The sequence below is a fragment of the Cherax quadricarinatus genome, chromosome 28, assembly GCF_038502225.1.
Source record: "Cherax quadricarinatus isolate ZL_2023a chromosome 28, ASM3850222v1, whole genome shotgun sequence".
Classification (NCBI taxonomy): Eukaryota; Metazoa; Arthropoda; class Malacostraca; order Decapoda; family Parastacidae; genus Cherax; species Cherax quadricarinatus.
The window spans coordinates 13,115,236-13,139,828 of NC_091319.1; the positions used below are offsets into that span (position 1 = coordinate 13,115,236).

Here is a 24,593-nt window from a genome sequence, read left to right on the forward strand (position 1 = left end):
TGTGATATACCTGTCATCATTTTCAAGAGTTTTACTACCTTACCAGCTTGGCTTTCTTGTTAAGTGCCTGTTCAACAGCTTAAACAAAATAACTTGAGTCACAAAATCATAATGATACAATTGCAAACAAACCATACCACAGGCAGGGTATGGTTTTTTTAGACAAAATACAAATTATGAAGCAAGAATTAAATAATTACTGTACTACATCTCAACTTCAGTCTGGTTTCCTAATTATCAACAAATGACATTTACACTACGTACATAAAAACACACAAACTTACTTTAAATATTCTCCAATCAGACTCTAATTCATCATCACCTTCCTCATCCTCTTCTAATGCCAGAGATGAATCTTGAGAACTGTGTGTGAAGGAATCCTCACTGGTTTCTCCGAGGCTTCCTTCACATTCACATCCAGTATGGTCGTGTATATGCAACCTTGATTCAGGCAATGGTGATGACTTTTGCTTCAAAATTGAAGGGACATCTGGCAGCCTGAGCCCTCCTGTTTGTAGGAAAGTTGACAAGAGAGATATGACTGTATGTATATAAATGCATACATATTACAAAAAAAATGGCTATAACAATATCTTACAAATAGCACATAATAAATACTGTACATAGGCACTTTATTTTTTAATATACTGGCTGTCTCCCACCAAGGTAGGGTGATACACAAAAAGATGAAACATCTTCACCATCATTCACTTAGCAGCTATCTTGCCAGAAGTGTACAGACATCACAGTTCAATTAACCCTTCAGGCTACAACATTCCCCAACCTTCCTTCAGAGTACAGACACACACTCACTTCAGTAACTCAAGTCTAGGTAATCTGTTTCCCTGAAATCCATCATAAATGTTACCTTGCTCACACAAGAGCACATCATCAAAAAAAAAAAATAAATAGGTTACTGAAAGCAGTGAAGAGTTTTTACGAGGATAGTGAGGCTCAAGTTAGAGTATGTAGGAAAGAGGGAAATTTTTTCCCAGTAAAAGTAGGCCTTAGACAAGGATGTGTGATGTCACCGTGGTTGTTTAATATATTTATAGATGGGGTTGTAAGAGAAGTAAATGCGAGGGTCTTGGCAAGAGGCGTGGAGTTAAAAGATAAAGAATCACACACAAAGTGGGAGTTGTCACAGCTGCTCTTTGCTGATGACACTGTGCTCTTGGGAGATTCTGAAGAGAAGTTGCAGAGATTGGTGGATGAATTTGGTAGGGTGTGCAAAAGAAGAAAATTAAAGGTGAATACAGGAAAGAGTAAGGTTATGAGGATAACAAAAAGATTAGGTGATGAAAGATTGAATATCAGATTGGAGGGAGAGAGTATGGAGGAGGTGAACGTATTCAGATATTTGGGAGTGGACGTGTCAGCAGATGGGTCTATGAAAGATGAGGTGAATCATAGAATTGATGAGGGAAAAAGAGTGAGTGGTGCACTTAGGAGTCTGTGGAGACAAAGAACTTTGTCCTTGGAGGCAAAGAGGGGAATGTATGAGAGTATAGTTTTACCAACGCTCTTATATGGGTGTGAAGCGTGGGTGATGAATGTTGCAGCGAGGAGAAGGCTGGAGGCAGTGGAGATGTCATGTCTGAGGGCAATGTGTGGTGTGAATATAATGCAGAGAATTCGTAGTTTGGAAGTTAGGAGGAGGTGCGGGATTACCAAAACTGTTGTCCAGAGGGCTGAGGAAGGGTTGTTGAGGTGGTTCGGACATGTAGAGAGAATGGAGTGAAACAGAATGACTTCAAGAGTGTATCAGTCTGTAGTGGAAGGAAGGCGGGGTAGGGGTCGGCCTAGGAAGGGTTGGAGGGAGGGGGTAAAGGAGGTTTTGTGTGCGAGGGGCTTGGACTTCCAGCAGGCATGCGTGAGCGTGTTTGATAGGAGTGAATGGAGACAAATGGTTTTTAATACTTGACGTGCTGTTGGAGTGTGAGCAAAGTAACATTTATGAAGGGATTCAGGGAAACCGGCAGGCCGGACTTGAGTCCTGGAGATGGGAAGTACAGTGCCTGCACTCTGAAGGAGGGGTGTTAATGTTGCAGTTTAAAAACTGTAGTGTAAAGCACCCTTCTGGCAAGACAGTGATGGAGTGAATGATGGTGAAAGTTTTTCTTTTTCGGGCCACCCTCCCTTGGTGGGAATCGGCCGGTGTGATAATAATAAATAATAAAATAAATAAATACAGTGGAACCTCGTTACTTGAACAGCTCCCTACTCAAACAATTTGGTATTCAAATGCTTTGTTCAGCAAAAAAAAAATCGCTCGGCAGTTGACTGTTTGCTCGGCACTCAACCAAACTAACACAACCTGCCAGAACTTCACTGTAAACTATTTCATGTTTCTTCGTATTTTTGTTTTTTTTTATATTATCTGTATAAATAAGTCACCATGGGCCTAAGAAGACTAGTGATAACAGCCATCCAAAAAGAAAATTGGAACCTCAGTACAGTGGACCCCCGGTTTACGATCAGCTCCCAATGCGACCAATTATGTAAGTGTATTTATGTAAGTGCATTTGTACATGTAAGTTTGGGGTCTGAAATGGACTAATCTAATTCACAATATTCCTTATGGGAACAAATTCGTTCAGTAATGGCACCTGAACATACTTCTGGAATGATATAATATAGTAAACCGGGGGTCCACTGTACAGTGGACCCCTGGTTCACGATATTAATCCGTTCCTGAGAGCTCATCGTAAACCAAAATTATCGGAAAGCGAATCAATTTTCCCCATAAGAAATAATGGAAATCAAATTAATCCGTGCAAGTCACCCAAAAGTATGAAAAAAAAAACTTTTACTACATGAAATATTAAGTTTAATGCAATATAATAATTACAATAACAATAATAACAATAGAATAATCACAATAGAATAATTGACACCTTTAATGAAGATGTGGTGATGATTGATGGGATGGGAGGAGGGGAGAGTGTCGAAGTTTTTAATGTTTAGAAGGGGAATCCCCCTCCATTAGGACTTGAGGTAGCAAGTCCTTTTCCGGGGTTACTTCCCTTCTTCTTTTAATGCCACTAGGACCAGCTTGAGAGCCACTGGACTTCTGTCGCACAACATATCTGTCCATAGAGGCCTGTACCTCTCGTTCCTTTATGACTTTCCTAAAGTGGTTCACAACATTGTCAGTGTACAGGTTGCCAACATGGCTTGCAGTAGCTGTGTCAGGGTGATTTTCATCAAAAAAGGTTTGCACTTCAAGCCACTTTGCACACATTTCCTTAATTTCAATAGTCATTAGCACCCTTGGTCTCAATGGGTTGGCACTAGAAGCTTTCTTGGGGCCCATGGTGACTTATTTAGCAGAAACAAGCACCAAAAACAGTGATAATATGGATAATATGGAATGTATCCTTAGATGCGCACACATTGGCTGGCTTGTAAACACTGGCACACACGGGGCAGTTCAGGCCACATGTGGACACGTCTCATACGAATCGTATCGCATACCGGGCTTTGTAACGGGAACTGAGGCAAATTTTTTGCGATATAATGCTTCGGATACTGGATTTATCAGATACCGATGGCTTCGCGAACCGGGGGTCCACTGTACTCGAGTACTGAGGTTCCACTGTAGTGATAAAATGACAGACATTACAACACCTTCAACTACAGTGTTATACTATTTTACCAGATATCTTTCTCAGACATCCTACTGTGAAAATTTACTTATCATTACATTAATGAAAACACTCATGAGAGTGGAAAGAAAACTGAGCATTGTTAGCAGTTGACAGAATGTGAAACAACAACAACAGTTGGTATAATGTGATAAAGCTCCTACTGAAGACCACAAAACCCCTCTTCCCACCTCCATGAGGAACCGTCTTTTCATGGTAAGAGGACTGATTGCAGGCTCCACATATGCCATGAGCTAAATGTGCTGTGAATTCCTATGCTATGGATGGAGTAACTAGGTGAAGCCTTGGTGTTTGCTGTTTTTAAAGATCTGTATTTTTTATTGTATGCTGTCCTTACAGATCTGCATTTTTATTATAATAATAATAATTGTAGATCTGTATCGTGGAAGCTGAGCCTACCCCACAAGCTATGGCTCGTCACCAGAGAGCACATTTTTTTGGTGGGTAGGTAGGTAATATGACAGTAATGATAATTACTGCTGTCCCTCAACAGATCCCTATAATGATTTGCAAAACAGCAAAATTTTAATGACCCTTTTCAATAGCCATTTATTATGGTAACTTAAGAGAACCTTCTTCCCCTTCACTTGACCTTCAAATTGTCTTTAATTGAACTATGGAAATCACTGTACTCATCTGCTTCCCAGCTTGAAGTTATTCACCATCAAAATTTAGGTTTGTGTTTACCAAATAGTGTTCCTTTTTTACAAGCTTTCCCTGATACCCAGCAAATATCTGCTGAGTACTCAAGCCCTATGATAAGACTTCTGCACACACCTTACAACATCTGTTGGATAGCTCATACGTATTTTCTACAAAATCCTCATTCCATTGTAAATAATCAAACCATCTCAACATCCCCTCCTCTGCTTTAATTTTGCAGCTCTTATTCTCTGCATAATATTCCTACCAAATATTGAGCTTACACACATGGCTACTGCTTCCAGTCTCCACCTCCCTACAACATTTAAAGCAGAAGCCTCACATTCATATGAAAAAAATTTTTGCAGGGAAGGGATAGGTGAATAAGGATGGTAATAAACAGACTAGATTATTTATTTTTTTCTTGGATGTTTTTTGAAAAAATGCATTGATGTTTGTATATGACTGGCTGGTACATGTGTGGTGTACTCCTATTTTTTTAATCCATCAAGAAATGTGATTGATTGATTTTGCCTAGTCATGCATTGTTTAATTAATTGATTTTGCCTAGTTATGCATTGTTTAATTAATTGATTTTGACTTGTTATGTGTTGTTTAATTAATTGATTTTGCCTAGTTATGCATTGTTTAATTAATTGATTTTGCCTAGTTATGCATTGTTTAATTAATTGATTTTGCCTAGTTATGCATTGTTTAGTCTCAAATTCTGGGAAATTCAGTAGTCAGGCAAGTCCCCTGGCTCCAACCATATGGGAATTGTGGTGCCTAGTCGTAGTTCTTGACACTATTAATAGATTGACATCACTAACCACAACATCTAAGTCTACAGTGTTGTTAATTATGTTTACTGAATATACACAATAAAGTCAAATCCCTAAATTCACTAAGCATCTAGTGGTTTCCATGAATTTAGAATCCAAGAGTGGCACTAAATTCTGCTAATTTAATAAATTTCAATTCATATTTTGTTTTGGAGGCAACATCTCTCTATTTCTCTTATGTGGTTAATACTGACATTCATAAGAAAGTCCATAATGATGAGAAATTTGGAAGTGGGAAATTCAGTGAGCACATTTTGAACAAAGTCCTATGGTTAGATGAATTTACAGGATGTGTGCCACACCAAAATGAATGAGCACAACAAAAATAAAAAAATTAATAATTGAAGCTACTCACAGGAGTCCCTTCAGTAAAACAATGGATAAAGCACTGTTACAAAAAATGTGATATCTAATAAGCATAGCGATCTCCAGTGAATACTAGAAAGGACTGCCCCTCTAGCATCCAGCCTGTTACTGGGTTTTTGTAACAAGCAGTCAGTATCCTGGTACAATTATCCATTAGAATTTAATAGTAAGATTCAATAGTGCTTCAGGATTACAACTGGTAGGCTACTAGCTATAGAAATTAAAATTTAAGAGGTTTATTAATAAAGATAAAGTTGTCTAGGTGGACAATATCAAAGTACATCAAAGTAATCAATTTAATATAATAGTATAGGATACAAGTTCCTACACTTCTCTCGTGTACAGTAGTATTGTGCTGAAGGCACATATCATATCTTAATGGCTTTTAAGTACCGTCTGGTACATTGTCAGCATTTAAGAGCATAATACTAATATATACAAGTGTGTATGTGTGTAAGTGCTCTAAGTAGTTCACTATGCCTCAAGACTCGATTAGACTTAACCAGTGACTGACTAAAAGTCCTCACATAAACTAACTTCTTGACCAACCTGGCAATCAGAACAGCTTGCTTGAACAGTAAAATAACCGATTCACCGAACAGCAATATAACAAGCAGCAGCAACACAGAATCAGGAACAAGGATATAACATAACGACCCTAAGAAGGGACCATCTGCAGATCCTCCAAAAAAGTCACAAAACTCCCATGCTACTGAATCTAAGTTCAGCATAAGAAAATCCCCGACTGTGACGGTGCACAGATACCAGTACAAATTAGGTCAGAAGCTACAGCTCAGGACCTGAGTTTCTCAGAGTGTCAGTGTGACACACAACCTCAGTAAAACGCCGAAAATCACTAAGTCTAGGCTATGCTCTGTGAACAGAGTTACACAGAACTAACAACAAGAGAGAGCAACAGAGATGGTGTTCCAACAAGGGCCAGCAAGGGAGAGCTGGAGAGGGAGGTGTTGGAATCATTGTCAAACAGAGAGAGAGCATTAGCAAAGGCAAGGCAGTCTCTCACCCAGGTGAGGTGTGATCACCCCACCTTGATCACGTGACTCTCCGTGGACTGCTGCTGCCCAGCAACTACAGAAAAGCTGGCAGCGAAACAAGCGGGGTGGTAGTTACAGTAGTTAGACAATGCGGCAGCTACTTAACACTCTCAAGCAATGGGCACTTAATAACATATAAATGTTACATCCTACCTAATAATATAACGAAGTCAAAAAATAATATAAAGCAATATATTTACGATTTAGCTAATATCGCAAATATCAGCAATATAAAATTATATGAACAGGTAATATACATTATATACATTGTGACCCATTCAGGGGTCACAATAAGCACACAAACCTGGATGTTGAAAATTTGCAAATTCTTCTGTACCATAATAGAAAATTATACAATAAAACCTCTCATTAACCCTTAAACTGTCCAAACGTAGATCTACATCCACGTGCGGGGAGCTCCGAACATAGATCTACGTTTTTTCACATGCTTTCAAATGGGGAAAATCAAGGTCGAAGCGCTATGCACGTGAATGTAGATCTATGTTTGGACAGTTTAAGGGTTAATGATCTAATAAGGGGTGGGGGGGTTATGATAATGCTGATTGTCCACAACTCCAAAATTATGAAATTCATATTTCATGATCATCTGATTGTCTTTTGAAGTTGTGCACTTGGTCTACTAATGCAAAAAACAACTGGACATTAAGAATATGGGCATTGCAACCTACAGTAATTTTACTTACCTTTTTGTGGGGGAAAGATGAGGAGTCAGAGGAACAGTAAAGCTCTACTAGCAAAAATGTAGATGACTGAGACAATGTATAGGGCTTAGATGTAAAGAGCTGAGTAGATGTAGATGGCTAAGAAGATGTAAATTTTACATAGACACCACCACTTGCTTTAGAAGCCATTGTTAATTGCATGTTATTTAATAACCAGACACCAGACACAAACATCTCTATGACATTCCCTGTGTTCAACTAAACCTTTAAAAAAATTCAATGTATTTCAAAGGACCTAAAATCTGGAACACCCTACCTGAAAACTCTAGAACTGCAGACACATTCATCACTTTCAAAACTACAGTTAGAAAACATCTTATCTCCCTGATCCACCCCAACAACTAACTACATGATAGCCACCTGGTAGTTCACAATTACACTCACTCACCCACTGACTATAAACCCAGAAATACTAATCTTAATCTTAAAATAATAAATCCTAACTACCCATAAGTTTGCCTATGATACAACAATATAGACACTTTATATTGTGCCAAAACAAAAGCATTCACATTGCTAAACTCACAAATTATGATGTAGTCACTTAGCCTTAATACCATAATCTGTAAGGATTTAATGTTAAGAATTAATCTAAGTCTGCTCGAAATGCCTAGCCATGCTAGGTGTCCTAGTGGCCCCCTCTGTAATTAGTATTTTATAACATGTAAACCACACAATACCCAAAACCTGTAAACCCCACATTGTAACCCTTATAGAGAATAAACTTGAATTGGATTGAATTGAATTGAATTGAATATGTTAATAAAGTCACACAAAATGCTATAAATCCAGGGAAAATTAGAGACTGAATGAAGAGTGTATATGTGAGTGAGCACAAACAATAAACTGGTATGGCTGACCTATAGCTCGGGGAAGAATGAAAACAGATAGGTCCTGAACATGGTTGTTTTGGCCCATACAGGACAAACGTCAGAGTCATTGGATTTGGTCTGATACTTCAGAAGATAACGTGACAAAATGCAGAATTATAGACTTTTATCCAATTTATTCAATAATCAGATCATTTGTTAAGCCAACTTTTTGGTCTAAAATTGCTGAAATCCATTAATGAGAGGTTTTACTTTACAATTTTGAACAAATAATCCAACACTAATTTACCTTCTACAACTTCATTTCTATCCTTTGCTTTCTTGCTTGGCGTCACTCTCCCAAATTTATCGTCTGCAGCAATAGTTTCAATACCACCATTCATTAAGCTACAGGGAGAAAAAATTCCCAGCTGTAATCAAATTCACTTTGCAAACTGTCTTAGATGCATAATGGTAATATCAACATTTGGAATTTAAATTTGTGTAACAGTGTCTGTGATGGTGTGAGCAATTGTTAACCCTTTCACTGTTGAGACCCCTGCTCACAAACTTGCTCTCAGTGTCGAAAAATATCCCCCCCCCCCAAAAAAAAAAATGATTTTTCTTACCAAAATCTTAAAAATAATTTTCAGAGTGTTATAAAAGAAAAAAAAATTGCAACCAGTAGTTACTGAGATATAGAGGCATGAAGTTGACAGAAAGTGAACTGCTGACAGCAACATCGGCAACTGCCGCTCACTCGGTAATATTATTTTTACTTTTATTCTGTTTTTTCTTTTCTAATACGTTATTTTTTCAAGTAACTTTTGTGGCCTGTGAGACCAATATAATGCATACTGTATATTGTATCCACTCATATGCAACACAATAAATGCACAAATACGTATTATCATTATACTGTTTATAAAACTTGTTTCACAAACCAACAATTAAAAAAAGTTGTTTATTACTATTGTTCTATAATATGTATACACATGTAGAGTCACTGGACACGTTCCTAGAAGTGCTGCAGTTTGTGGAACGCTTTGAAACATGGTGTTATGCACAGTGATGTTTTACTCCTCATATATAAAACGAGTGTCTGTGCGTTTTTGTGGGCGGGTTGTTGTGGTTGTCCAGGTTGTTGTGGTGTGTGGGTGGTTGAAGGTGGCCTTTGTTGTGGATGTGCTGAGTCAGTAGCATGGCTACCAACCTGGGTTGCCGCTGGTGCCACATGATGCATTATACCACCGCCACCTGGTGCCGCATGTATATTATCCATCCCAACTATAACATTACCCATACTGTCTTCCCCACTGCCCACGCTGTCTTACCCACTGCCCATGCTGTCTTCCCCACCACCCATGCTGTCTTCCGTTTTCACTATCTGATCCTGGTGGGATGTACTCCGAGATGTACTCCTTCCCCTTGGAATAGCATATGGCACACTACAAGAATGCACGTAGTCTCGTATAAATTGACACTTCACTGGAGAATATTCCTCTTCATTGTTGCTACTGGAATTGTAATCAAGAGCTTGGAAATCACAATCAGTATCAATATCATGACCACTGCTCACATCTGAGTCCTGGACATGGGAAAATATGAGTTCCCTCTTTCGCCGTGGTACACTTGAACATGAACAAGACGGCCCAGCACCAGAGTTGGAAGGCTGATGGTTGTCTGGGTTTTCAACACTATTTCTGGTATCCTGGACATTGCTTTCGGCCACAAACTCCTCAAAACCACAAAATTCATCTTCACTGACACTTCCAACTGTGTTAGAACTATCACTTGGTTAGAGAAGAGTCCCAATTCACCGGGGAGTGAGGTATTCCTTACCTCTAGGCATGGTGAACAGGGCGTACTGAATTGTTATTCCCATGATGCACTGTGGACTCCCAGATTTTTTTTTATACAGCGCACACTAAGAACACAGACCCATTCTCTCACATGTAGGCCTACCAACTTTTTCCCGCCAGATCTGAAGTCGCTAGAATTTTGGCGTAGTATTATGGGACCAACACTGACTTGCAAGCCGTAATATTATGGGACTGACAGTGAAAAGGTTAAGTAGGTTTGTGTAGATAACACAAATGTACTGTGGTGCAAACTAAGCTTCACAAGTATCACTCTTCTCTGTAGGGAAACCATTATAAAATAATATGGCTGCATGTAACCATTTTTAAATTTTACAAAACTAATGGCATACAGATAATTAATAAGCAGTACAAAAAGCACTTGTACCAGTGTGCAACTGATGAATTTTTTTTCCTATGGGTCAATGAGTGTACACTATGTGCATTTTATCATTCTAGGGCACTTTAACCCTTTGACTGTCGCAACCCCCAATCCTGAGGCGTCTCCTGGTGTCGCAAAATTTAAAAAAAAAAAGTTATTTTTTCTTATGAAATGATAGAGAATCTTTTCCCGGTTGTAATGACACCAAAAAAATGAAATTTGATGGAAAACTGACGGAATTATGCTCTCGCAAAGTTAGCGACCTCGGCGCTGTTTACAAATCGGCGATTTCACCCAATTTGAGCCCTATTTTCGGCTAATTCCATTGTTCCAGTCGCCCAAACTCATAGCTATTTCTTTAGAACTCCATTTTTTCTATCGATTGAGTACAAGAAACTGCCCATTTACCGATTTCAACTACCTAATAATGTGGTCAGAAATTTGCAATTTGGCCAATTTCACGAAAACTAAAAAATATGACAATTTCAAAATAAGGTCCAGAATGAACAATGCAGACATTCCTAGCTCTAAAATAACATTTTCTTTGCTCATCAGTCATGTCTCCAGGCCCCTCTGATATTACTTTTGCTTTCTATTTTGAATTTTTATTCAAACAAAAAATAGAAGACTTACTATTATGCAGACTACTGCAATACTGTAATAATTGTATAAATAACATCAACCCATTCATGACTGCATATTAAAATGGCTAGTTGGACATTTATTGGACAATGGCATCATTTGTTTACTCTTGAACATTGGCAAAAATCAAACATTCCCCTACTTTGAGCTCCATTTCTAGGTTCTTTTTATAGTAAAATCAATCAAAATCACCTCTATTTCTATAATATGTTTTCCATTCTATCAAATGAAACCAAGAAAACGAGAATACAACCATAAATAATATACAAAAATAGACCACAAAGTCGGCATTTTAATTAAAAAAAAACGGTCGGAGTTTTTTTTTCTCATTATGCACTGCGTGCTCCAGGATTTTTTTATATGGTGCACACTGACCACACAGACCCATTCTCTCACATGTGGGCCTACAAGCTTTCTCCTGATTGATTTGAAGCCGCTAGAATTTATGAGTATATATACGTCAAACACGGTACCTCGTAAGACGTATATATACGGCCGCGACAGTCAAAGGGTTAAATGTCATAGAATATTATGTGTGGGTGGGTTGGCCAGGTGGGCTACCATACCTACCACACCTGACAATAAACACTTCTCACTTCTCACCCTACATTAAGACTACAAATATTTTGAGGTAAGTAATGAGTGTATTGTGTGTGTTTTTACTTTTTATGTTTTTTAATGCCTAGTTCTATTGCTAATTTTATATATGTTAGTATAAACTTATTATCTGACATTTATAAGTGGAAAAAATGGCGTTCTGCTTTATGGCGATGTCCGTTTTCCGGCAGTAGCCTGGAACCTAACCTGCCATGTAAGTGGGGCTCTACTGTATATAATGAGATACACCACCTCTCAAAGCATACATGGATACATGCATACATGCATATTTTTTTTTTCAACAAACCGGCCGAATCCCACCAAGGCAGGGTGGCCCAAAAAGAAAAACGAAAGTTTCTCTTTTTAAATTTAGTAATTTATACGGGAGAAGGGGTGACTAGCCACTTGCTCCTGGCATTTTAGTCACTTCTTACGACACGCACGGCTTACGGAGGAAGAAATCTGTTCCACTTCCCCATGGAGATAAGAGGAAATAAACAAGAACAAGAACTAGAAAGAAAATAGAAGAAAACCCAGAGAGGTATGTATGTATATATATGCTCGTACATGTATGTGTAGTGTGACCTAAGTGTAAGTAGAAGTAGCAAGACGTACCTGAAACCTTCCATGTTCGTGAGACAGAAAAATTGACACCAGCAACCCTACCATCATGTAAAACAATTACAGACTTTCGTTTTACACTCACTTGGCAGGACGGTAGTACCTACCTGGGTGGTTGCTGTCTACCAACCTACTACCTAGGATGCATGCATATATATACATCTTTCTTTCTTTCAACACACCGGCCGTATCCCACCGAGGTGGGGTGGCCCAAAAGGCAAAACGAAAGTTTCTCCTTTCAAATTTAGTAATATATACAGGAGAAGGGGTTACTAGCCCCTTGCTCCCGGCATTTCAGTCGCCTCTTACGGCACGCATGGCTTACGGAGGAAGAATTCTGTTCCACTTCCCCAAGGAGATAACAGGAAATAAACAAGAACAAGAACTAGAAAGAAAATAGCAGAAAACCCAGAGGGGTGTGTATATATATATGCTTGTACATGTATGTGTAGTGTGACCTAAGTGTAAGTAGAAGTAGCAAAACCTACCTGAAATCTTGCATGTTTATGAGACAGACAAAAGACACCAGCAATCCTACCATCATGTAAAACAATTACAGGCTTTCGTTTTACACTCACTTGGCAGAACGGTAGTACCTCCCTGGGCGGTTGCTGTCTACCAACCTACTACCTAGGATATATATATACATGAAAATACTTTCATCATTCAACACTTTCACCACACTCACACATTATCACTGTTTTTGCAGAGGTGCTCAGAATACAACAGTTTAGAAGCATATACGTATAAAGATACACAACATATCCCTCCAAACTGCCAATATCCCAAACCCCTCCTTTAAAGTGCAGGCATTGTACTTCCCATTTCCAGGATTCAAGTCCGACTATATGAAAATAACCGGTTTCCCTGAATCCCTTCACTAAATATTACCCTGCTCACACTCCAACAGATCGTCAGGTCCCAAGTATCATTCGTCTCCATTCACTCCTATCTAACATGCTCACGCACGCTTGCTGGAAGTCCAAGCCCCTCGCCTACAAAACCTCCTTTACCCCCTCTCTCCAACCCTTTCGAGGACGACCCCTACCCCTCCTTCCTTCCCCTATAGATTTATATGCTTTCCATGTCATTCTACTTTGATCCATTCTCTCTAAATGACCAAACCACCTCAACAACCCCTCTTCTGCCCTCTGACTAATGCTTTTATTAACTCCACACCTTCTCCTAATTTCCACACTCCGAATTTTCTGCATAATATTTACACCACACATTGCCCTTAGACAGGACATCTCCACTGCCTCCAACCGTCTCCTCGCTGCTGCATTTACCACCCAAGCTTCACATCCATATAAGAGTGTTGGTACCACTATACTTTCATACATTCCCTTCTTTGCCTCCATAGATAGTGCTTTTTGACTCCACATATACCTCAACGCACCACTCACCTTTTTTCCCTTATCAATTCTATGATTAGCCTCATCCTTCATAAATCCATCCACCGACACGTCAACTCCCAAGTACAGTGGACCCCCGCATAACGATGGCATCGCATAGCGATTTTTCCGCATAACGATTACTTTTATCGCAAAATTTTTGCCGCGCATACCGATTAAAAACCCGCATACCGATTTTCGTCCGAGACGCGTCCAATGTGCCCTCAGCCAGCCTCACATGTGCCGCTCCGTCCCATTGTTTACCAGCCAGCCTCCGCGGTAACATCCAAGCATACACTCGGAATATTTCGTATTATTACAGTATTTTCGGTGCTGTTTCTGGAAAATAAGTGACCATGGGCCCCAAGAAAGCTTCTAGTGCCAACCCTGTGGTAAAAAGGGTGAGAATTAGTATGGAAATTAAGAAAGATTTTGAAGGGTTTGGGGCTAACCCTGAGAAGCCTATGCCAGTTGTGGAATCCATTGTGCCTACTTCAAAGATTAAGGAAATGTGTGCAGAGTGGGTTGAACTGCAAACCTTTATAGATGAAAATCACCCTGACACAGCTGTTGCAAGCCGTGCTTGTGACTATTTCAATGACAATGTTATGGCCCATTTTAGGAAAGTCTTGAAGGAACGGGAGGTACAGAGCTCTATGGACAGATTTGTTGTGCGACAGAGGTCCAGTGACTCTCAAGCTGGTCCTAGTGGCATTAAAAGAAGAAGGGAAGTAACCCCAGAAAAGGACTTGCTACCTCAAGTCCTAATGGAAGGGGATTCCCCTTCTAAACAGTAAGAAGATAATGCTCTCCCCTCCTCCCATCCCATCAATCATCACCAGATCTTCAATAAAAGTAAGTGTCATGTAATTGTGCATGCCTTTTTCAGTTTGTGTGTATTAAAATTAACATTTCATGTGGTAAAAAAAAAATTTTTTCATACTTTTGGGCGTCTTGCACGGATTAATTTTATTTCCATTATTTCTTATGGGGAAAATTCATTCGCATAACGATTATTTCGCATAACGATGAGCCCTCTTGCACGGATTAAAATCGTTAACCGGGGGTCCACTGTATCTGAAAACATTCACTTCTTCCATACTCCTCCTCCCCAATTTGATATCCAATTTTTCTTTATCTAAATCATTTGATACCCTCATCACCTTACTCTTTTCTATGTTCACTTTCAACTTTCTACCTTTACACACATTCCCAAACTCATCCACTAACCTTTGCAATTTTTCTTTAGAATCTCCCATAAGCATAGTATCATCAGCAAAAAGTAACTGTGTCAATTCCCATTTTGAATTTGATTCCCCATAATTTAATCCCACCCCTCTCCCAAACACCCTAGCATTTATTTCTTTTACAACCCCATCTATAAATATATTAAACAACCATGGTGACATTACACATCCCTGTCTAAGACCTACTTTTACCGGGAAGTATTCTCCCTCTCTTCTACACACCCTAACCTAAGCCTCACTATCCTCATAAAAACTCTTAACAGCATTTAGTAACTTACCACCTATTCCATATACTTGCAACATCTGCCACATTGCTCCTCTATCCACTCTATCATATGCCTTTTCTAAATCCATAAATGCAATAAAAACTTCCCTACCTTTATCTAAATACTGTTCACATATATGCTTCAATGTAAACACTTCATCTATACATCCCCTACCCACTCTGAAGCCTCCCTGCTCATCCGCAATCCTACATTCTGTCTTACCTCTAATTCTTTCAATTATAACCCTACCGTATACTTTTCCTGGTATACTCAGTAAACTTATTCCTCTATAATTTTTACAATCTCTTTTGTCCCCTTTCCCTTTATATAAAGGGATTATACATGAAAGATTGGATATCAGATTGGAGGGAGAGAGTATGGAGGAGGTGAATGTATTCAGATATTTGGGAGTGGACGTGTCAGCGGATGGGTCTATGAAGGATGAGGTGAATCATAGAATTGATGAGGGAAAAAGAGTGAGTGGTGCACTTAGGAGTCTGTGGAGACAAAGAACTTTGTCCTTGGAGGCAAAGAGGGGAATGTATGAGAGTATAGTTTTACCAACGCTCTTATATGGGTGTGAAGCATGGGTGATGAATGTTGCAGCGAGGAGAAGGCTGGAGGCAGTGGAGATGTCATGTCTGAGGGCAATGTGTGGTGTGAATATAATGCAGAGAATTCGTAGTTTGGAAGTTAGGAGGAGGTGCGGGATTACCAAAACTGTTGTCCAGAGGGCTGAGGAAGGGTTGTTGAGGTGGTTCGGACATGTAGAGAGAATGGAGCGAAACAGAATGACTTCAAGAGTGTATCAGTCTGTAGTGGAAGGAAGGCGGGGTAGGGGTCGGCCTAGGAAAGGTTGGAGAGAGGGGGTACAGGAGGTTTTGTGTGCGAGGGGCTTGGACTTCCAGCAGGTATGCATGAGCGTGTTTGATAGGAGTGAATGGAGACAAATGGTTTTTAATACTTGACGTGCTGTTGGAGTGTGAGCAAAGTAACATTTATGAAGGGGTTCAGGGAAACCGGCAGGCCGGACTTGAGTCCTGGAGATGGGAAGTACAGTGCCTGCACTCTGAAGGAGGGGTGTTAATGTTGCAGTTTAAAAACTGTAGTGTAAAGCACCCTTCTGGCAAGACAGTGATGGAGTGAATGATGGTGAAAGTTTTTCTTTTTTGGGCCACCCTGCCTTGGTGGGAATCGGCCAGTGTGATAATAAAAAAAAAAAAAAAAAAAAAATATATATATATATATATATATATATACAGTGGACCCTCGCATAACGTTGGCATCACATAACGTTAAATTCGCATAACAATACTTTTAATGCTAACATTTTCCCTCGGATAACGTTAAAAAACTCACTTAACGATATTCGTTCTCGGGTACCAATTAATATCGTTATGTGAGGGTCCACTGTATATATATATATATATATATATATATATATATATATATATATATATATATATATATATATATATATATATATATATTTATTATCACACTGGCCGATTCCCACCAAGGCAGGGTGGCCCGAAAAAGAAAAACTTTCACCATCATTCACTCCATCACTGTCTTGCCAGAAGGGTGCTATACACTACAGTTTTTAAACTGCAACATTAACACCCCTCCTTCAGAGTGCAGGCACTGTACTTCCCACCTCCAGGACTCAAGTCCGGCCTGCCGGTTTCCCTGAACCCCTTCATAAATGTTACCTTGCTCACACTCCAACAGCACGTCAAGTATTAAAAACCATTCGTCTCCATTCACTCCTATCAAACACGCTCACGCACGCCTGCTGGAAGTCAAAGCCCCTCGCACACAAAACCTCCTTTACCCCCTCCCTCCAACCTTTCCTAGGCCGACCCCTACCCCGCCTTCCTTTCACTACAGACTGATACACTCTTGAAGTCATTCTGTTTCGCTCCATTCTCTCTACATGTCCGAACCACCATATCTTACAGGTAGTAGGTTGGTAAACAGCAACCACCCAGGGAGGTGCTACTGTCCTGCCAAGTGAGTGTAAAACGAAAGCCTGTAATTGTTTCATATGATGGTAGGATTGCTGGTGTCCTTTTTTCTGTCTCATGAACATGCAAGATTTCAGGTATGTCTTGCTACTTCTACTTACACTTAGGTCACACTACACATACATGTACAAGCATATATGTACACACACCCCTCTGGGTTTTCTGCTATTTTGTTTCTAGTTCTTGTTCTTGTTTATTTCCTCTTATCTCCATGGGGAAGTGGAACAGAATTCTTCCTCCGTAAGCCATGCGTGTTGTAGGATGCAACTAGGATGCCGGGAGCGAGGGGCTACTAACCTCTTCTCCTGTATATATTACTAAATTTGAAAGGAGAAACTTTTGTTTTTCCTTTTGGGCCACCCCGCCTCGGTGGGATATGGCCGGTGTGTTGAAAGAAAGAAGATATATATATACAGTGGACCCCCGCATAACGATCAGCTCCCAACTCGACCAATTATGTAAGTGTATTTTTGTAAGTGCTTTTGTAGGTGTATTTTTGGGGGTCTGAAACGGACTAATCTAATTCACAATATTTCTTATGGGAACAAATTCGGTCTATAACGGCACCCAAACAGACTTCTGGATTGAAATAATATCGTTATGCGGGGGTCCACTGTATATATATCTTACAGGTAGTAGGTTGGTAAACAGCAACCACCCAGGGAGGTGCTACCATCCTGCCAAGTGAGTGTAAAACGAAAGCCTGTAATTGTTTTACATGATGGTAGGATTGCTGGTGTCCTTTTTATTGTCTCATAAACATGCAAGATTTCAGGTACGTCTTGCTACTTCTACTTACACTTAGGTCACACTACACATACATGTACAAGCATATATATACACACACCCCTCTGGGTTTTCTGCTATTTTCTTTCTAGTTCTTGTTCTTGTTTATTTCCTCTTATCTCCATGGGAAAGTGGAACAGAATTTTTCCTCCGTAAGCCATGCGTGTTGTAAGAGGCGACTAAAATGCTGGGAGCAAGGGGCTAGTATCCCCTTCTGTATAAATTACTAAATTTAAAAAGAGAAACTTTTGTTTTTCTTGTTGGGCCACCCTGCCTCGGTGGGATACGGCTGGTTTGTTGAAAAAAAAAAATGTATATATATATGCAATAAGATAACAGTAAACAGGTGATTTCAGAATATGTAAAACAACCACTGTGAAAGAATAGAGAAATCCAAGCACTTTCGTGACTACTCACTTTATCAAGGAACAATGTGAGTAGTCACGAAAGCGCTTGGAATTTCTCTATTCTTTCACAGTGGTTGTTTTGCATACATACATACACACATACACACACACACACACACACACACACACACACACACACACACACACACACACACACACACACACACAAGATAAAGCAGAGTTATGATAAAGCTCACGATTCAGGGAGAGTGAAATAGTAGCAACCAGTGAAGAGGCGGGGCCAGGAGCTTGGACTTGACCCCTGCAACCTCAACTAGGTGAGTACACACACACACACACACACACACACACACACACACACACACACACACACACACACACACACATACACACACATTTTTTTTTTTTTTTTTTTTTTTTCAACAAGTCGGCCGTCTCCCACCGAGGCAGGGTGACCCAAAAAAGAAAGAAAATCCCCAAAAAGAAAATACTTTCATCATCATTCAACACTTTCACCACACTCGCACATTATCACTGTTTTTGCAGAGGTGCTCAGAATACAACAGTCTAGAAGCATAAACATATAAAGATACACAACATATCCCTCCAAACTGCCAATATCCCAAACCCCTCCTTTAAAGTGCAGGCATTGTACTTCCCATTTCCAGGACTCAAGTCCGACTATATGAAAATAACCGGTTTCCCTGAATCCCTTCACTAAATATTACCCTGCTCACACTCCAACAGATCGTCAGGTCCCAAGTACCATTCGTCTCCATTCACTCCTATCTAACACGCTCACGCACGCTTGCTGGAAGTCCAAGCCCCTTACCCACAAAACCTCCTTTACCCCCTCTCTCCAACCCTTTCGAGGACGACCCCTACCCCGCCTTCCTTCCCCTATAGATTTATATGCTTTCCATGTCATTCTACTGTGATCCATTCTCTCTAAATGACCAAACCACCTCAACAACCCCTCTTCTGCCCTCTGACTAATACTTTTATTAACTCCACACCTTCTCCTAATTTCCACACTCCGAATTTTCTGCATAATATTTACACCACACATTGCCCTTAAACAAGACATCTCCGCTGCCTCCAACCGTCTCCTCGCTGCTGCATTTACCACCCAAGCTTCACACCCATATAAGAGTGTTGGTACTACTATACTTTCATACATTCCCTTCTTTGCCTCCATAGATAACGTTTTTTGACTCCACATATACCTCAACGCACCACTCACCTTTTTTCCCTCATCAATTCTATGATTAACCTCATCCTTCATAAATCCATCCGCCGACACGTCAACTCCCAAGTATCTGAAAACATTCACTTCTTCCATACTCCTCCTCCCCAATTTGATATCCAATTTTTCTTTATCTAAATCATTTGACACCCTCATCACCTTACTCTTTTCTATGTTCACTTTCAACTTTCTACCTTTACACACATTCCCAAACTCATCCACTAACCTTTGCAATTTTTCTTTAGAATCTCCCATAAGCACAGTATCATCAGCAAAAAGTAACTGTGTCAATTCCCATTTTGAATTTGATTCCCCATAATTTAATCCCACCCCTCTCCCAAACACCCTAGCATTTACTTCCTTTACAACCCCATCTATAAATATATTAAACAACCATGGTGACATTACACATCCCTGTCTAAGACCTACTTTTACCGGGAAGTAGTCTCCCTCTCTTCTACACACCCTAACCTGAGCCTCACTATCCTCATAAAAACTCTTTACAGCATTTAATAACTTACCACCTATTCCATATACTTGCAACATCTGCCACATTGCTCCTCTATCCACTCTATCATATGCCTTTTCTAAATCCATAAATGCAATAAAAACTTCCCTATCTTTATCTAAATACTGTTCACATATATGCTTCAATGTAAACACCTGATCTACACATCCCCTACCCACTCTAAAACCTCCTTGCTCATCCGCAATCCTACATTCTGTCTTACCTCTAATTCTTTCAATTATAACCCTACCGTACACTTTTCCTGGTATACTCAGTAAGCTTATTCCTCTATAATTTTTACAGTCTCTTTTGTCCCCTTTCCCTTTATATAAAGGGACTATACATGCTCTCTGCCAATCCCTAGGTACCTTCCCCTCTTTCATACATTTATTAAACAAAAGTACCAACCACTCCAACACTATATCCCCCCCTGCTTTTAACATTTCTGTCATGATCCCATCAGTTCCAGCTGCTTTACCCCCTTTCATTTTACGTAATGCCTCACGTACCTCCCCCACACTTACATTCTGCTCTTCTTCACTCCTAAAAGATGGTATACCTCCCTGACCAGTGCATGAAATTACTGCCTCTGTTTCTTCCTTAACATTTAAAAGTTCCTCAAAATATTCTCGCCATCTACCCAATACCTCCATCTCCCCATCTACTAACTCCCCTACTCTGTTTTTAACTGACAAATCCATATTTTCCCTAGGCTTTCTTAACTTGTTTAACTCACTCCAAAATTTTTTCTTATTTTCATTAAAATTTCTTGACAGTGCCTCTCCCACTCTATCATCTGCTCTCCTTTTGCACTCTCTCACCACTCTCTTTACCTTTCTTTTACTCTCCATATACTCTGCTCTTCTTATAACACTTCTGCTTTGTAAAAACCTCTCATAAGCTACCTTTTTCTCTTTTATCACACCCTTTACTTCATCATTCCACCAATCACTCCTCTTTCCTCCTGCCCCCACCCTCCTATAACCACAAACTTCTGCCCCACATTCTAATACTGCATTTTTAAAACTATTCCAACCCTCTTCAACCCCCCCACTACTCATCTTTGCACTAGCCCACCTTTCTGCCAATAGTCGCTTATATCTCACCCGAACTTCCTCCTCCCTTAGTTTATACACTTTCACTTCCCTCTTACTTGTTGTTGCCACCTTCCTCTTTTCCCATCTACCTCTTACTCTAACTGTAGCTACAACTAAATAATGATCCGATATATCAGTTGCCCCTCTATAAACATGTACATCCTGGAGCCTACCCATCAACCTTTTATCCACCAATACATAATCTAATAAACTACTTTCATTACGTGCTACATCATACCTTGTATATTTATTTATCCTCTTTTTCATAAAATATGTATTACTTATTACCAAATTTCTTTCTACACATAGCTCAATTAAAGGCTCCCCATTTACATTTACCCCTGGCACCCCAAATTTACCTACTACTCCCTCCATAACATTTTTACCCACTTTAGCATTAAAATCCCCAACCACCATTACTCTCACACTTGATTCAAAACTCCCCACGCATTCACTCAACATTTCCCAAAATCTCTCTCTCTCCTCTACACTTCTCTCTTCTCCAGGTGCATACACGCTTATTATAACCCACTTTTCACATCCAATCTTTATTTTACTCCACATAATCCTTGAATTAATACATTTATAGTCCCTCTTTTCCTGCCATAGCTTATCCTTCAACATTATTGCTACTCCTTCTTTAGCTCTAACTCTATTTGAAACCCCTGACCTAATCCCATTTATTCCTCTCCACTGAAACTCTCCCACCCCCTTCAGCTTTGTTTCACTTAAAGCCAGGACATCCAGCTTCTTCTCATTCATAACATCCACAATCATCTCTTTCTTATCATCTGCACAACATCCACGCACATTCAGACTTCCCACTTTGACAATTTTCTTCTTCTTATTCTTTTTAGTAATCTTTACAGGAAAAGGGGTTACTAGCCCACACATACATACATATATTGAGAGACATACAGCTCTGTGTATATGCAGGGAGACACATCTCACAGTGTATATACACAGATACATATCTCAGTGTATATACTGTACACAAGTTAAAGAAAATATAATAAGAATGGGTAAATAATTTATTAATTCAGCAAAAGTTACTTAAAAGGCATTAGGACTAACCTCTCCTCACACACTGTGTTAACGTGGAGTGCATGAAGTTGATACAGAGAAGCCTCAGCCTGGTCCACAAGAAATGGATCTGGACCAGCTCCTTCATCTACACTGTTACAAGTAGTAGTAGTATAGCAGTAATAGTCATGATGTTTACAGAGCACTTTGGCCATGTTGGTTACTCAGTGCTCATACTAAAAAAATATAAATTTTAAACATGATTCACAGTAAAAATAAAGATAAAATTAACAAACAAGAAAAGCTATGAACATGAATTAAACTTCAACACAAATACTATCATACAAAGCCACAATAACCAACATCAATTGAAACTCCCCATTAAATTTTGAATATCAAAAGAATTATTAATTATAAAACACACATGCACACACTGTTACAAGTACATATTATGTATTAAACATGAGTATTCAAATTTCCTCTGATTGTGTTTTTTATAACATTGACCATTTCCCATAAAAGTAGTGTGACCCAAAGGATGACATATATGTCATCACGCTTTATAGAGCTGTCATTCCAGTAAAAGGAATGTCCAAGTCATCACCTCCAAAACTACTAGAGATGTCACCAACAAAAGCACAACAGCCAGGAAACCATTAATGCTGGAGTATACACAACTGCCAGTGGTAGTTATGATAAACAGTACATTGGTGAGATTTCATGCAACCTAAACATCTGAATTCAAGAACACCAAAATGCTTGCAGGACTCACGGGTGGCACCAAAGCCTTCAAATAAACACCACCAATTCTTCTTCTTTCAACGTACCAGCCGTATCCCACTGAGGTGGGGTGGCCCAAAAGAAAAAACTGAAGTTTCTCCTTTTAAATTTAGTAATATATACAGGAGAAGGGGTTACTAGCCCCTTGCTCCCGGCATTTTAGTCGCCTCTTACGACACGCATGGCTTACAGAGGAAGAATTCTGTTCCACTTCCCCAAGGAGATAAGAGGAAATAAACAAGAACAAGAATTAGAAAGAAAATAGAAGAAAACCCAGAGGGGTGTGTATATATATGCTTGTACATGTATGTGTAGTGTGACCTAAGTGTAAGTAGAAGTAGCAAGACTTACCTGTAATCTTGCATATTTATGAGACAGACAAAAGACACCAGCAATCCTACCATCATGTAAAACGATTACAGGCTTTCGTTTTACACTCACTTGGCAGGACGGTAGTACCTCCCTGGGCGGTTGCTGTCTACCAACCTACTACCTACAACACCACCAATAACAATCAAATAAACACCACCAACAACAATCAAACAACAAAGCTGCTGCTGCCTCCCCTCTTCCAACCAAATTGTCACCCCTAAGCTCCTCCTATGTAAAATTTCCGGAACTATCTCTGAGAGCTTACAATTCTAACAACAGATGCATAGTTTATCAAGATAAATATTCACACCTTATGGAAGGGCAAGATGCCAAATTTGCCATCAAAGAAAGGGGCAGAACCAAATGTCTAGAAGTTGCTTATAATAAAATACATAACACCAATGAACAAACCTAAAGCCCTTGTAGCTTAGCCAATCCACAAACACATATAATACAGTAACAGTTTTAGCAACAGAGTTGAGGCAAAACATTCAATGCAGATATCAGCATTTTAACATTATCAACCAACGTACATACAGCAATGTACAAGCAGCATTTCAACATTATCAACCAATGAACATACATACTGCATAGTTCCACAGACCCACAAGTCATCATACTCCAATGATTTCACCCCACATCTACATTGCTCTCACCTGCTTCTACTGCTACACCAAGATCATACATATATACATGTACAGTATGCATTTTGTCTCCCCAACATGACCTGATGTAGTTCTAACAGAGTAAAACACTACTCTGATAAAAAGCACATTGTGCAAAAATGTCTTTGCTTCACTATTCCCAGCAGTATGCCATTATTTTCAGGAACCACTGGACCTAATATAAACACTAACATAGGGTTAGTGCATAATCTTGTTTAGAGAGTATCTATAATGAATAACAGGTATACTTGACCAATGACACAGACTGAAAATGGGCTGATGGTATAGGGACAGTCCCCAGAACTATTACAGAAAACAAGCATTCTACAGAAAATGAAGAAAAGACCCTATTGAGCTAAAAGTAATAAGGTCTTTAAACTGGTGGTTTAGTAGGCAATAACAGACAAGTTGTGATCCAAGGGGTTCATCAAAACCCACACACAAAAAAACTTCTGCTTTCATTTACGTACAATTCGGTTACTCCTCCAGCTTCAAGAAGCAGACCAAGGATGCAGTGGTTCTGTAACGAGTAGAAAATTTTGTCTCGCTCATGTTATGATGGAAGATTACATATCACATAACATAAAA

At 39.5% G+C, this 24,593-nt stretch overlaps 1 protein-coding gene across 2 annotated transcripts in view; it reads right to left on the minus strand.

Annotated features, from left to right (window-relative positions):
* Nucleotides 1-24,593, minus strand: part of in (protein inturned) — a 95,385-nt gene that overhangs the window by 9,326 nt on the left and 61,466 nt on the right. For both annotated transcript variants that reach the window (XM_053782880.2, XM_053782881.2), the window contains exons 16-19: nt 24,476-24,525; nt 22,240-22,341; nt 8,436-8,533; nt 285-508 (exon numbers count right to left, since the gene is read on the minus strand). In XM_053782880.2, coding sequence (XP_053638855.1) covers nt 285-508; nt 8,436-8,533; nt 22,240-22,341; nt 24,476-24,525 — 474 coding nt within the window. The remainder of the gene's footprint in view (nt 1-284; nt 509-8,435; nt 8,534-22,239; nt 22,342-24,475; nt 24,526-24,593) is intronic.